Here is a 13,416-nt window from a genome sequence, read left to right as displayed (position 1 = left end):
GCTCAGATTTGAGTCCACCTTTTACAAAAAAACTAAAATAAACACACATACTGAATATTTGCAGAAAAAAAATTATTCATATTTAGATTGCATTTATTATCTTTTTTGCAAATGAATCTGCAAAGGTTTTACCCCCTTCATGACCAGGACACTTTTTGCTATTCAGCACTGTGCTACTTTAACTGGTAATTGTGCGTCCATGCAATGCTGTATCCAAACAAAATGTATTCATTTTTTTCATGCAAATACAGCTTTCCTTTGGTATTTGATCTATCACCACTGGGTTTTTTAATTTTTTTTGTATATAAACGAAAAGAGACCAAACATTTGGAAAAGAAAAAAACATTTTTTTTAACTTTCTGCTATAAAACATATCCAATAAAAAAAATAATAAAAAATCTAATATTAAAAATTAGGCCAAAATGTATTCTGCTACATGTCTTTAGTAGAGAAAAAAAAATCTAAATAAGTGAATATTGATTGGTTTGTGCAAAAGTTATAACCTCTACAAACTATTCTATAGATTCTGGATTTTCTTTTTTATATAATAGTAATGGTTGTGATCAGGAACTTATAGTGGGGATTATGATAGTGAGGTGGGAAACCTAACACTAACTGACACTAGTTGGGAACTGACTAAATGACACATCTCCAGTTACACTAATACAGCGACCAGTGCTACTAATATACACTGTCACTGTACTAATGACACCGGCAGGGTAGCGGTTAACATTTAGGGACAATCGAAGGTTTATGTGCTGTTTTCACTAAGCAATGTGCCAGTTTTTAGTGACAAAATGGTATATTGTCGCTGTCTGTACAGAACCCTGGGTTGTTCTGTCATTCGCTCAGCTGATTGCTGATCCCGGCCATAAATCATTTGCTGGGACACGCTGATCGGCATGTGCTGGGGAGAATGGCAGTATAGCCAGATTGGTGGTTGCGCCCCCTACACAGAAGAGCAAGATCACATACATGTACGTTATCTGGCGTAGTGGTGCCGCTCTGCCACAGTATATCTGTGGTAGGCGATCGCCAAGAGGTTACGTTGGAGAACTGGAAAAAGTGTCAATGGACTATGAGTGCACTGATTAACATCTGCATAGAGATGCACCGAAATTTCAGCGGCCGAAACATATTGGGCGGAATTGGTGTTATCAGCTTGATAATAGTTAAAAAGTCAAATATACATACAATTACAATTATATATAAATATATATATATATATATATATATATATATATATATATATATATATATATATATATATATATCTTTTAAAAACTGTAATTTTTAGTTTTGGTTTTCGGTCAAGTGCATCCTGCATTTTCGGTTTTCGGCACCAAAAGGTCCATTCAGTGCACGTCTACAGCTGCACTTATTATAAATCTGACAGCTTCTGGGGGAGGAGGGAACCCCTGTGCACTGTCAGATGGGGGCCATTTTGGCACCCTAAATATGAGTGTAAAATGGTATTTAAGGTGGAATTAAGGCTATAATCACATAGTGACATTTTCTGACAGCTGCTGGGATAAGCTTGAACACTGTTGATATATACAGCAATAAAACCTGCCAGGACCTTTTCATGGTATTGTGGCTCCTGGGCTTTCTGCACAGCGTACAAGCCACAGTTTTCCATAATAACATCCGCCAACTTGTTTAATTGAAAAAAAAAAAAAAGCTGCACTGCAAAGCTTTCTGGGTCCTGATTTTTTACTGCTGAGCAAACTATGTGAGAAGCTGGCACCTGTCCTGCAACGTGTACCAGATCTATGTGCCAGATATTTGTTGGCCTAGGCGTGTGTGTGGACAGGGGTGCCAGCGCTACCATGTGTTAAGAGTAAAGTGGCGCCAACTGTGCTGTATTAGATATTGCTCTTCATCTATCATGCAATCCCTCGCCTTACTATGCATAGAACAGCGGCCCAGTGTTTTCGGCACATTTTGTTGTACATTCGGGAGCCCTCTCAGTAGGGAAAATTTAAAAAGCCACTGACATCATTTAAAATAATGTAAACTTAATTCAAATCTTCAGTTCTGTTTTCTGAGCTTTTTAAATTGGCACCAAATGACAGGTTGGTATAATGCTGTTATGCATTGCAGGAAAATGTGCGTGTATCTAAAAGTGCACGTAAAGGCAAACCTTTTTTGTTTTGGATCAAGTAGGTTGAGGGTTAGCACCCCTGTCTGTATGTCAAACGTGGTAGTCACGGCGCACACCTGCTACTACTTATGCTAATTACAAGTATTCGCTAATCAATTAGTTGTATGTGTACCAAGTTTTGTGCGAATCTGTGAAAAAGGGAAAAAATTATAATAATAAAAATAATGATAAAAAATAATGATAATAAAAAAAATGTGACAGAGATATATGCGTAATAATAATAATAATAAAAAATAAATAAATAAAGAATGTGACAGAGATATGTGCGTGATAACCCAAAAAATCATTAACAATATGGGCGAAGGTATTAAAATTATTCCGTACCTGGTGCACAATATTTAAGTAAAGTGCACAATACTCCTAAAAAATACTGCTATAAATACCATTAAAGAAGTGTATAGTGCAAAGCATTAATTACAAAGTGCTCATTGAAAAGTGCGTAGTGCTCCAAAGAATACCTGAAAAAATACTGGAAAGACAAAAATGTCAAAATGTAATTGCACTCTTCATGCGATTATAAAATCGCTACGTGGAGACATGCAGAAAAAGAGTTGAGAAAAAAAAGCTAAAAAATATTAAATTTATGTAAAAAGTCCAACATCAGGATACCATAAACAATAAAGTTTCAATAAAACTCCAATAAAAACAAATAAATAAAAGTTCTTCTTAAACAAAAGTGACAATGTGCTTCAAGATTCCTGGATAGCAACCGGTGCGATTGTGGTGTAAAAGGCAGTAATCCGCATTCACCAGCTCCCCATCCCCTTATGGGGTTAATGTTCCTTCACAGTGTGAGCCCCTGTGTCGCTATGTTTAGCTGGTCCGGTTAGGTATCCAGGGATTTCCTCATAAAAAGTAAGATGGGGCAAACATAGTGTGATCCAGTATATAAAATTTTATTTAATTGTTAAAAACTACTCACATAGTGTAGAATAAAAACCGGCATTTCAAGTAGTCTAATGTAAATATCGGTCTGTTTGTATTCACCGCCGCCGCCGCTATGCACGAGTGGATACACCTTAGGCCACGCCCTACGCGTTTTGTCATCGGACGTCGTCTGGAGCGGCCATCTTGGTGCTCCACTTACTTTATTTAGGGTGTACTGCCAATACGGCGCATGCGCGAGTACGTAAGCGCCATTTTGCTTCCTGGAATTTAAGAAATAGATACGAGCCTATGCAGTGCTGCCTCTGGGGCTTGCGCAAGCCACCCAATATGCTAATATACACGAGGCTCAAAGCAACCAATAACTACTACGGGGGCGGGAGCGGTACCTATTATTGCGGTGGTGAATGCAAAATCAAGCGATAATGATAAATAAACTGAAAATGCACACATGAAAAAGTTCGCAATTATGATTTACAACTTAATCAAATACAATCCAATAAAGAAAAATATAGTTACTAAACAATAAAATATGTTAAATGAATGAAATTAATGAACACAACCAGATAAAATTGAAAATAAAAATAAAGTGTAAATAAAATAAATAAATATGCATAGGATGGTGAATCAAGGGATAGGTAATTACTCCCACTCAGATGAGTATAAAATCAAATATATTCCATATTACTGTCACTTGGCAAGAAAAAGACCATTTTTTAATGGGGAAAAAACCCAATGTCACAAAATGATAGTGCTACTGTTTGTGAAATTACTGCATTGTGACATTGTTTTATAACCATAAGGGCTATTCATCTACCCTTAGCCGCTGAAATTTATACTGATTTGCCTGGGCCTCTATTAATTGCTTATGCCCATTTAGAGTTTATTAAAAATAAAAGATAAAATATTAGTAAATATGAAAATATGTAAAAATGTGTGGAAAAAATAGAAAAGAATAAAAATAGATAAAATGGATAGAAAAATAGGGGACTACTGAGTAGGATAAGAAGGAAGGGAGAATCCATTATAATATTATTTGGAAAGTTGATGTATATCTAATCTATTTAATTGTTGGTTAATAACTATAATATGCTACGATCGAGATAATTAATTGTACTACTTTCGATCCCAAAATAATGTATTATATTCGACCTGGTTGAATGTATTACCTTCGATCTAATAAATATAACATAAAAATAAAAATAAAAATAAAAATAGACCGAAGAAAAAGGCTAAAGGGCAAACTAGGTTAGAAAATAGACTAATAATTAGTTAAGAAACAATTAAGATCCAGTTCTATATTGAGGCCCACTGGTTGTAAAGTGTCCAAGAGGAATATCCATTTGGTCTCATTTCTTGAGATTTTAATTCTTTTATCTTCCCCTCTCCAATGCCCATTGATTTTATCAATGCCATAAAAAGTCATAAGGTTAGGGTCTCGGTTGTGATAATCTCTAAAGTGTTTAGAAACACTATGATTTTGAAATCCTTTTTTAATGTTTTTAATATGTTCTCTGATTCTTATATATAATTTTCATGTGGTCCTACCGACGTACTGTTTACGACACGGGCATTCAATCACATACGTGACGTGAGTACTGTTGCAAGTAATGAGCTCATTGATATTATATTCTCTCTTATTGGAAGAAGATACGAACTTCGTTATTTTTTCGGAGTATTTTTTGAACTGGTTTTGCACGGGAGGCATCTACCACATTTATAAAAACCTTTCAAGTTCTCAAAGATTTTTATATTTTTTGGTGGATCAATAATATTCTTGGCTATCGAGTTTCTCAATGTAGGAGCTCTTCTGTATATAAACACCGGTTTATTAGGCAGTAAGGACTTTAGTGTTTCATCAGTATGTAAAATCGACCAATGTTTTTTGAAAATCCCTTCAAGTTTTTTGTACTGTCGACTATAACCGGTCAAAAATGCTGTCTCCATCTTTTTGTTGTTTTTATTGTTCCTTCGGATCGTCTTGGGCACTCTTTCTATAAATTTTTCCCTCTTAATTTGGCTTATTTTGGTTTTCAGATCGCATAACTCTTTCTTTTTGTATCCTTTTGAGACGAATCTGTCTATGATTTGGTTTGCCTGTTTATCGTAGTCCATCTGGTTACTACAGTTCCTGTATATTCGCATTAACTGGCCTTTAGGAATATTGTGTAACCATTTTGGGTGGTGACAACTGGTAATGGGAATGTACCCGTTTCGGTCAGTGGTTTTAAAAAACGTCCTCGTGCCCAATTTGCCATTTTCCTTAAAAATCTGTAGGTCCAAATAGTCAACGCTTTCGGTATTCCAACTGCCTGTGAAGGAAATTCCATATGCGTTCTGGCTAATCTCATCAAAAAAGTTATTCAATTCTTCTACTGGGCCACTCCATACGATGATTATGTCGTCTATGTACCTGCGGTACATTTTCAGATGTTGCCTGGGTACGCTATAAATCTGTTCCTCTTCCCATCTATTAAGGAAGAGGTTAGCTACACTGGGAGCGTACTTTGCTCCCATGGCTACTCCTTTTGTTTGCGTATAATATGTGCCCTGATACCAAAAAAAGTTGTGTGACATTGCCAGTTGTAACCCTTCAACTATAAAGCCAATCTGCTCCTGTTTAAGGTCCGTCAATGTTTGTAGTGCCCAATCAGTACTGCTCAATGCATGTTCTTGTTTAATGTTGGTATATAACGAGTTGACGTCAATTGTGACCAAGATGTCTTCGTCTTTTAAATCAATGCTTTTTAATTCAGTAAGTAACTGTTTGCTATCCTTTAGATAGGATTTGCCTTCTTCCACCAGGGGTTGCAAGTAGCCATCCAGGTATTCCCCCAATCGAGAAAACAAGGACCCAATGCCACTGATTATGGGCCTACCTGGGTTTTTTTTTTCATTTTTGTGAATTTTTGGTAAATAGTAGATCACTGGTGTTTTAGCTGCTTTCTGAATTAAATATTTTGCTTCTTTTTTGCTTACAATTCCTTTCTTTTCACCCTTTTTAACAAATTTCTTAAGCCGTTTTTCGTATTCAGTTTTAGGATTGTTTGTTAACTTCTTGTACGTGTCTTTCTCCGCAAGTAATTTTTCCATTTCCTTTTTGTAATCTTCCTTATTGAGTATCACTAGGCCTCCTCCCTTGTCCGCCGAACGTATTACTATATTCTTTTTCTTCTCCAATTGTTTAATAGTGTTCCATAGACCCTTATTTTTTGTTCTGTGAATCTGTGAAGCACCCCTGTCTGGTTTACTGCTCTCTTTGTCCCTATTTGGGAGATTTTCCTTTTCTGTTGGTCCTGGTTGTCTCCATGAAAGCGGAAATAAATCCAAAAGCAAACATTTCTTATATTCAGCTTACCAATTCTTAAATGTGGTGGCTGCATTCATTTTCTTTTTTAGTCTTTATTTTTCACCTGGTGGTCTAACTGGTAAGTGTGTTGTTTGTCAACAGACCAGGCTTCTCTGCAGATGTAGTAGTTAGAGGAAACCATTTACAAGGGTTCTTAAAATTATCAGCCTTTATTCATTTGTGTTAAACCTTTATCCAAAATTGAACAAAATTGTTGCTTTAACTGCTTAAAAATGTTTGCTGCAGGTTGCCATCAATTTGTTTAGTGTATCTAAATATGGTAGTACTGTACATATAACACTCCCCTCCTCAGACTTACAATACTGTTGTCCAAAGGTGTCTCTGTTGCTCTTGTATCCAGAGTGGACTTCTAATGATAAGGACAGTGATAGCGGGACCTCTAAAGATGAGGACACTGATGGAGGGACCTATAATGATGGGGGCACTGATAGAGGGACCTCTAATGATAGGGACACTGATGGAGGGACCTCTAATGATGGGGACACTAATGGAGGGACTTCTAATGATGGGGACACTAATGGAGGGACCTCTAATGATGGGGACACTAATGGAGGGACCTCTTATGATTGGGACCTTGATGAAGGGACCTCTAATGGTGGGGACACTGATGGAGGGGACTCTAATGATAGAGGTCCCTCCATCAGTGTCCCCATCATTAGAGGTCCCTCCAATAGTGTCCCCATAAGAGGTCCCTCCGTCAGTGTCCCCTATCAGTGTCTTCATCATTAGAGGTCCCTCCATCAATGTACCTCATCGGTGTTCCCAACATTAGAGGTCCCGCTATCAGTGTCCCCATAAATAGAGGTCCCTCCATTAGTGTCCCCAATGTTGGGAATACTGATGAGGGATACTGATGGAGGGACCTCTAATTATGGGGACACTGATGGAGGGACCTTTAATGAGGGGGAAACTGACAGATACTATATGGGGATGTCTCTTTGCTGAATATATAGGGATGTCTCTTTGCTGTATATATGGGGATGTCTCTTTAAATATATGGCAATGTCTCTGCTGGATTGGGCCATCTCTTTGCTGGTTTGGCATTGTCTCTTTGCTGAATATATTGGGCTGTCTCTTTGCTGGATTGGTCTGTCTCTTTCAATATATTGGGGTGTCTCTGCTGGATTGGACCGTCTCTGCTGGAATGGATTGCTTCTTTGCTGGATTGATTTGCTCTTTGCTGAATAGATGGGGCTTTTTCTTTGCTGGAGTGGGATGTCTCCTTGCAGGATTGGGCCATTTCTTTGCTCAATAATTCCTTACTGTTAAATCTTTAAACCACTGATGACTGGAATACAATTTTAATTTTCATTTATTAAGTTGTAAGCGTGTTAAAATAAATGTGAGTGTACAGAAGGACTCTGTGGCATGGCCAGTGGGCCAGCCCTGGGTAATGTTGGTGGTCAGGCTATGGGAGCCCCAGGCCTAAAGCTGTGTGATGTGCCCCAAAATTTCTGATGGCTGCATGTCCTAACAAGAGCTGGCTAATGCAGGGGTCCCCAACCCCCCGGGCCGTGGACTGGTACTGGTCCCTGGCCTGTTGATGACCAGGCCACACAGCGGGAGGTAAGAAGCGACTGCAGTCCGGACAGGGCCACCGCTCATCTCCAGCTATGTCGCCATGCCTGTGTCTCCCCTCCCGGCATTCCCACTCTGGCCAACTATGTCATCTTACATCTTATCAGCAGAACAGGTGGCAGGAGGAGCTGGAGATCTGCACAAAGAGCGATAGTCTTTTCATATTAACAAGTGGGTAATCACCTGCTTGTTAATATGATCCAGATCTGCAGCTCCTCTTGTCCCCTGCCCTACTGATAGGATGACATCATCTGTGGGGTGGGAGACCCTGGAGAGGACACACTGGTCAAATCCCGTCTCTGCCCTGACAAAGGTAGGACTGTTTAGGGGAGGCAGAGAGTAAAAGGGGGTACTGTGATTGAGAGAAAAGGGAGGGCATGATTGTGGGGGACACTGTAATGGGGGGCTGTGATTGCTAGGGGCACTGTGATATAATGGGTACTGCATTGTAAAGGGGTAATGTAATCATCACATGAATATCTTGTCGCCAACAATCCCCATGAACTAATGTCCTCTCCCAGTCCCTTGAAAAATTGTCTGCTTAGTCTAAAATGCCCAAGCCTATTTTTTATCCCAGTCCAGGCATGAACAGGACAGTTTTGTTTCTTCATTGTTTAACATATGTGATGGGTTGCTGATCTAAGAAACATCCTTTTACTGCCCTGAACAAAAGTGAGGTCACTGACCTGGCTAGGCTATATAGAGAAAACTGAAGGGAATTTGTCGGACCTCGGCATAGAGCCCACAGTTTTCACTCTAAGAGCGAGGGTCCTTCTCTACAGCTTGCTGATACAACAGAGGCTGCAGGCTACTTTGCACACTTTTTGCTTTTATGCATTAAAAGTGGATTTAATTGGCTCAAACTGAAAGTTAATTTGGGCTTTACCAAGATTATATATTTTTTTGCACTTGTATTGACTTAGCTGGGAACTCTCCTGATCCTGCCTAGAGACTCCACGTAATCAGTTTGCCTGCCCATTTCTCTTCCACCAAGAGTTACCTTCGGCTTCTTCACTGGCAGAGTGGATCGGTTTTCAGAGGGGTTTGACAGGCAGCGGAGAGGCAATACGTTGCCTCCTCGCTGCCTATTTTACCCTAAAGATGCCAACCCACCACGGTGCAGCATGAATACAGCCATGAGTGGCTGCATGCCCTTGTTTGGGTGGGCGGTTGAAGGGTGGTAAAACCATGACTCAACTGTCTGATTTTACCGACCTTCTGGCTACCAAAATGAACGAGCCATAGGGACAGTTGCCGGGCTGCACAATTCAGTTGAATGGTTCACGTTCAGCACACAGTACTGCCCACTGAATGCGACAGCGAGAATCATTTTTACCACCATACTTACTCCCCCATCTGCTTCCTGTGCAGCTTAGTGGGTGCACTTGAGGGTTTAGCGTGATTTTACTGCCCCCAGCCACAAATAAGCAAAGCCTAAAAGTTTAAACCATTAGGAACGTTTGGTTTGAGCCCATAGTCTTCTTGTTTCCTTACCGTAGCATAGCTTTTTGCAAAGTTAAATAGATAGACAAGACTGGCTGAAAAAAATCCCACATTTTCTAAGTTGCGGTTGTATTTTTTTTATGTTTTTCCGGTGTGTTTTTAAACTTCTCCTTTTCTTCATCTTCAGGACATGTGTGTTTCGGTACATTTTTAATGGGTTTCACACAGAAAAATGCAGCATGTTCTACGTTTGTTGACTGCATTGCACTGGTGTGAACTAAGGCTGTTAGAATACATGGACCACACAGTGTACACATTTTTGGTGCGGATTAAAAACACATTGGGCTGCATCTAGTGTGAAACAGCCCTTAGGGGATGAGATTCACATAGAGTTCTGTGCGGTGGTGCCGATTCGCACGGCGGCAAAAGTAGTGCATGCAGTACTTTTGGAAACTCACTGCAACTGCATTGCATGATACTTCTGTACCATGCAATCTGGCATGGGCAAACGCACTGTATTTGGAAAATGCATTTGGGGTGTCATTACTGGCACTTTTATTGACACTCGCTGCAGATCCCAAAAGCACTGAGTTTTAAAAGCGGTGCGAGAAACACCCACCAAACACGGGTTTTCTGGCCCTCATGAAAAAAAGCCTAAAGCAATGATGTGAATATGTAATAACCAGAGTCCACGGTTCTTCCAACATACCCTTGTAGGTGAAGTAGAAACTCCAGCCCTGCAGCAAAGCGTTTCTAGAAATGTTTAAAAAAATGGGCGGGACCTCTCCCACCGTCAGCAAAATGTTCTGAAGGAAAAAATGCCCCTGTTGCATATAACTACCGCCCATACACTCATATAAATTAAAAAATGACACAATAAAATAGCACACTTTAAAAGGGATTTCTATGTGGCAGCATGGAAACTTTTCATTGGAACACCTGCAAAGCTCCTATAGTAAACAATGTACAGAATAGCTGCTAAGTGCAAAGCCCAATACATATAGAAAGCAATCAGAATTTCAACTAGTACCTTGCTTATTTAAGTAAAGTCAATTCTGAATGGTTGATAGACTTCTTCCTATCTCTGCCCCACTAAATCTTATTTTAGTCATGCAAGAAACACCAACGTGTACCTGTATAAGTCTTCCTTGCTCACTCTGCAGAGCCCCCAGCTCAGACACTAGTCCATTCTGTCCTTTCCTTAGGCTCTCCCAATCAGCCCGCTGCCGGGACACCTGGGAAACCATCTGTGTCACTTGGTCCACCAATCCCGCCAGCATAGCCCTCTCCTTTCCCACAGCCACTTTCAGCTCTGAGTCGTGGTCAGCCAGGGCAGACAACAGAGAAGACTGCAGGCCATCCATTCGAGGAAGAGGGTCCGGACAGTTGGGGTCGATGAATATACTGATGTGGGAGCTGTCTGCTCTTTCTATGGTGACCAGGGCATTGGGGTCTTCCATGTTGGTCGTAATGACTGGCGGAGGCTCTGTTGAAGGAGCGTGGTAGTGGTTCATGAACAGAACTGCTCCGGTGACGGTTACCGCCAATAGGACAGCGACAGACAACAGGACTGTACATAGGATGTAACCACAGCTTGTCCTCTGCAAGATCAAAAAAGAAAAAAAGAAATCAGCCAAAACATTTAAAACAGGAATACTAAAAACCACTAATAAAAAAACATTATTTCACTCTACTTAAAGGCCATTAGATTGTAATCTCTGGTTAGCAGGAGTGTCTCTTTTTTTTTTTGTGTCTTGATTTATTTTATCAATAATGTTTGTATATTTACTGTATAAACCCTGGTGATATGAAATATGACCGTGCTATACACAGAAAAAAAACGTAACTAAGGCCGCGTACACACGCGCGGACTGTTCGCCCAACTTTGTCCGCTGAACAGTGTTTGGGCGGACAGTCCGCTCGTGTGTGGGCTTTCAGCGGACAGTTTCAGCGGACAGTTGGACGGACAAGGTTTTTCGGAATTTCCGAAAAACTGTCCGCTGAAACCTTGTTTCAGCGAACAGCCCGCTCGTGTGTAGGCTTGTTCGTCAAACAAAGTTGCGCGCATGCTCAGAAAGGATTTTCACGCCGAAAGCTATAATGCAGTGTATAGGACGTCGTATTTTTCGTCCCGTCGTACGTGCTGTTCACGTCATCGCGCACGGTTTCAGCAAACTGTTCGTTCGTCGTGTGTGGGCATGTCCGTCCATGCTAATTTTGAGCGGACTGTTTGCTGAAACTGTTGGACGGACAAAGTTGGGGCGAACAGTCCGCGCGTGTGTACGCGGCCTTAGAGGTCTTTTACACTGCAATCCTCGCGTTCTGTGCTGTTCCACACGTTTGTAATGCATTTGGGTGATTGTTTATTTTTAATTATATAATATATTAGCGTATTATATATTATTATATGCTTTTACGTGCATTTCACATGTGTTCCAAAAAAAGCAGCATACTCAACTTTTTTTTAAAAACACGTGAAAGAACCGCAATGGTGTAAACTAGACTCATAATACATAGATTTTTCTTGAATATGTACTGTGTTTAAAAAGAAGAAAAATAAGATCAGTTGAGCATTAGATCCAACCTAGGTTGGATTTATTGACAGATTATGATATTTATGAATAGCAGCCAAACCACCAGGCCTCATCCTCCAGGATTTTTGCCTTCTTGTCCCCTAGTTTTAGGTTTTAAATTGTATGTATAGACTTTCTTAATCATGTTTAGAGTAGGGAAGAGTTAAAGCTGAACTTTATCCTCCAGGGCATGTTGACCTTTCCACCCCTCCTCTCCTCTGCTGCAGAAATTGGGAATTTTTTTTGGTTTTGTAAGAATGTCATTCATTTAGGCCAGGGGTCTCCAAACTATGGCCTCCAGTTGTTCAGGAACTACAATTTCCATCATGCCTAGTCATGTCTCTCAATGTCAGAGTTTTACAATGCCTCATGGGATGTGTAGTTCCGCAACAGCTGGAGGGCCATAGTCTGGAGATCCCTGATCTAGGCAAGTGATGTGCACTTTGCCCACATCGCCACCTGAGATATGCACATCTCATATCCCAGGAGGCATAGTCCTTCATTAGGAAAGGATTAGGGGGCAGGGCCAGGTGGTGCATCATCGGTGAAGCCGCTGGCTTAACCTGGAGGAGCCGGCAGTTTACTGATGCCATCACAGAAGATGGTGGCGCAGGACTGAGGGGGGTTGCAGAAAAGAAGCAGATTGCTGCAGGACAACGCTTGATCCTCTGGGTGATTGAGTCCCACTTCACCCCCTGTTCACTTTCTGTCCCAAAGCCTTAAGCAAGAGGAAATCTCCCAAAGTGAGGGGGGATTTCACTCTTAGCCCTTGTACACACGGTCGGACATTCCGGATTTTGTCCAAAACTGGTGTTGCATACACACGGTCGGACAAAGTTGTCGGAAAATCCGATCGTACGTAACGTGATGACGTTATTTCTTTAGGACGGGACTACGTTCAGGCTAGCAGCCAATAGCTTTGGTCTAGGAATTTGATCTGAGCATGCGTGGCACTTTGTCCAATCGGAATTCCCTACACACAATCGGACAAAGTCCGATCGGATCATGTTGTCGGAAAGTTTTACAGCCCAGCTCTAAAACTTTGTCCGTCGGATATCAGTCTGATGGAGCCCACACACAGTCGGATTATCCGACAACATGGTCCGATCGGACATTTTCTGACCGTGTGTACAAGGGCTAAGATGGTTGTCACTGGAAGATTTCCCCCCGCCTCATGCTCTGGGGACAACTCTAATATTTCTGATTCCCCTTGATTTTTTTTTTTTAGATAACAATAGTCACTAGTACAAATAGTGGGGTGAATTTCTCAACTGAGGAACAAGATAGCAATAGAAAATTACACAGAGGGCCCAAACCTTTGCTATAAATTAAAAAAAAAAAAAAAGTTTTGCACAGAAATAGTTTAAAGTGGGCAATGATACTTTAAAATTTAAGTGTTGGTC

The 13,416-nt window shown here is 40.6% G+C and overlaps 1 protein-coding gene across 3 annotated transcripts in view; it reads right to left on the bottom strand.

The window, feature by feature from the left end:
* Nucleotides 1–13,416, bottom strand: part of FIBCD1 (fibrinogen C domain containing 1) — a 483,657-nt gene that overhangs the window by 188,776 nt on the left and 281,465 nt on the right. For all 3 annotated transcript variants that reach the window (XM_077478038.1, XM_077478046.1, XM_077478054.1), the window contains exon 3: nucleotides 10,574–11,041. In XM_077478038.1, coding sequence (XP_077334164.1) covers nucleotides 10,574–11,041 — 468 coding nt within the window. The remainder of the gene's footprint in view (nucleotides 1–10,573; nucleotides 11,042–13,416) is intronic.

The sequence above is a fragment of the Lithobates pipiens genome, unplaced genomic scaffold (assembly GCF_037356315.1).
Source record: "Lithobates pipiens isolate NorthernLeopardFrog02 unplaced genomic scaffold, aLitPip1_a1.2 Scaffold_1, whole genome shotgun sequence".
Classification (NCBI taxonomy): domain Eukaryota; kingdom Metazoa; phylum Chordata; class Amphibia; order Anura; family Ranidae; genus Lithobates; species Lithobates pipiens.
Note: the sequence above shows the minus strand (reverse complement) of the source record. Positions and strands in the feature narration are given on the sequence as shown.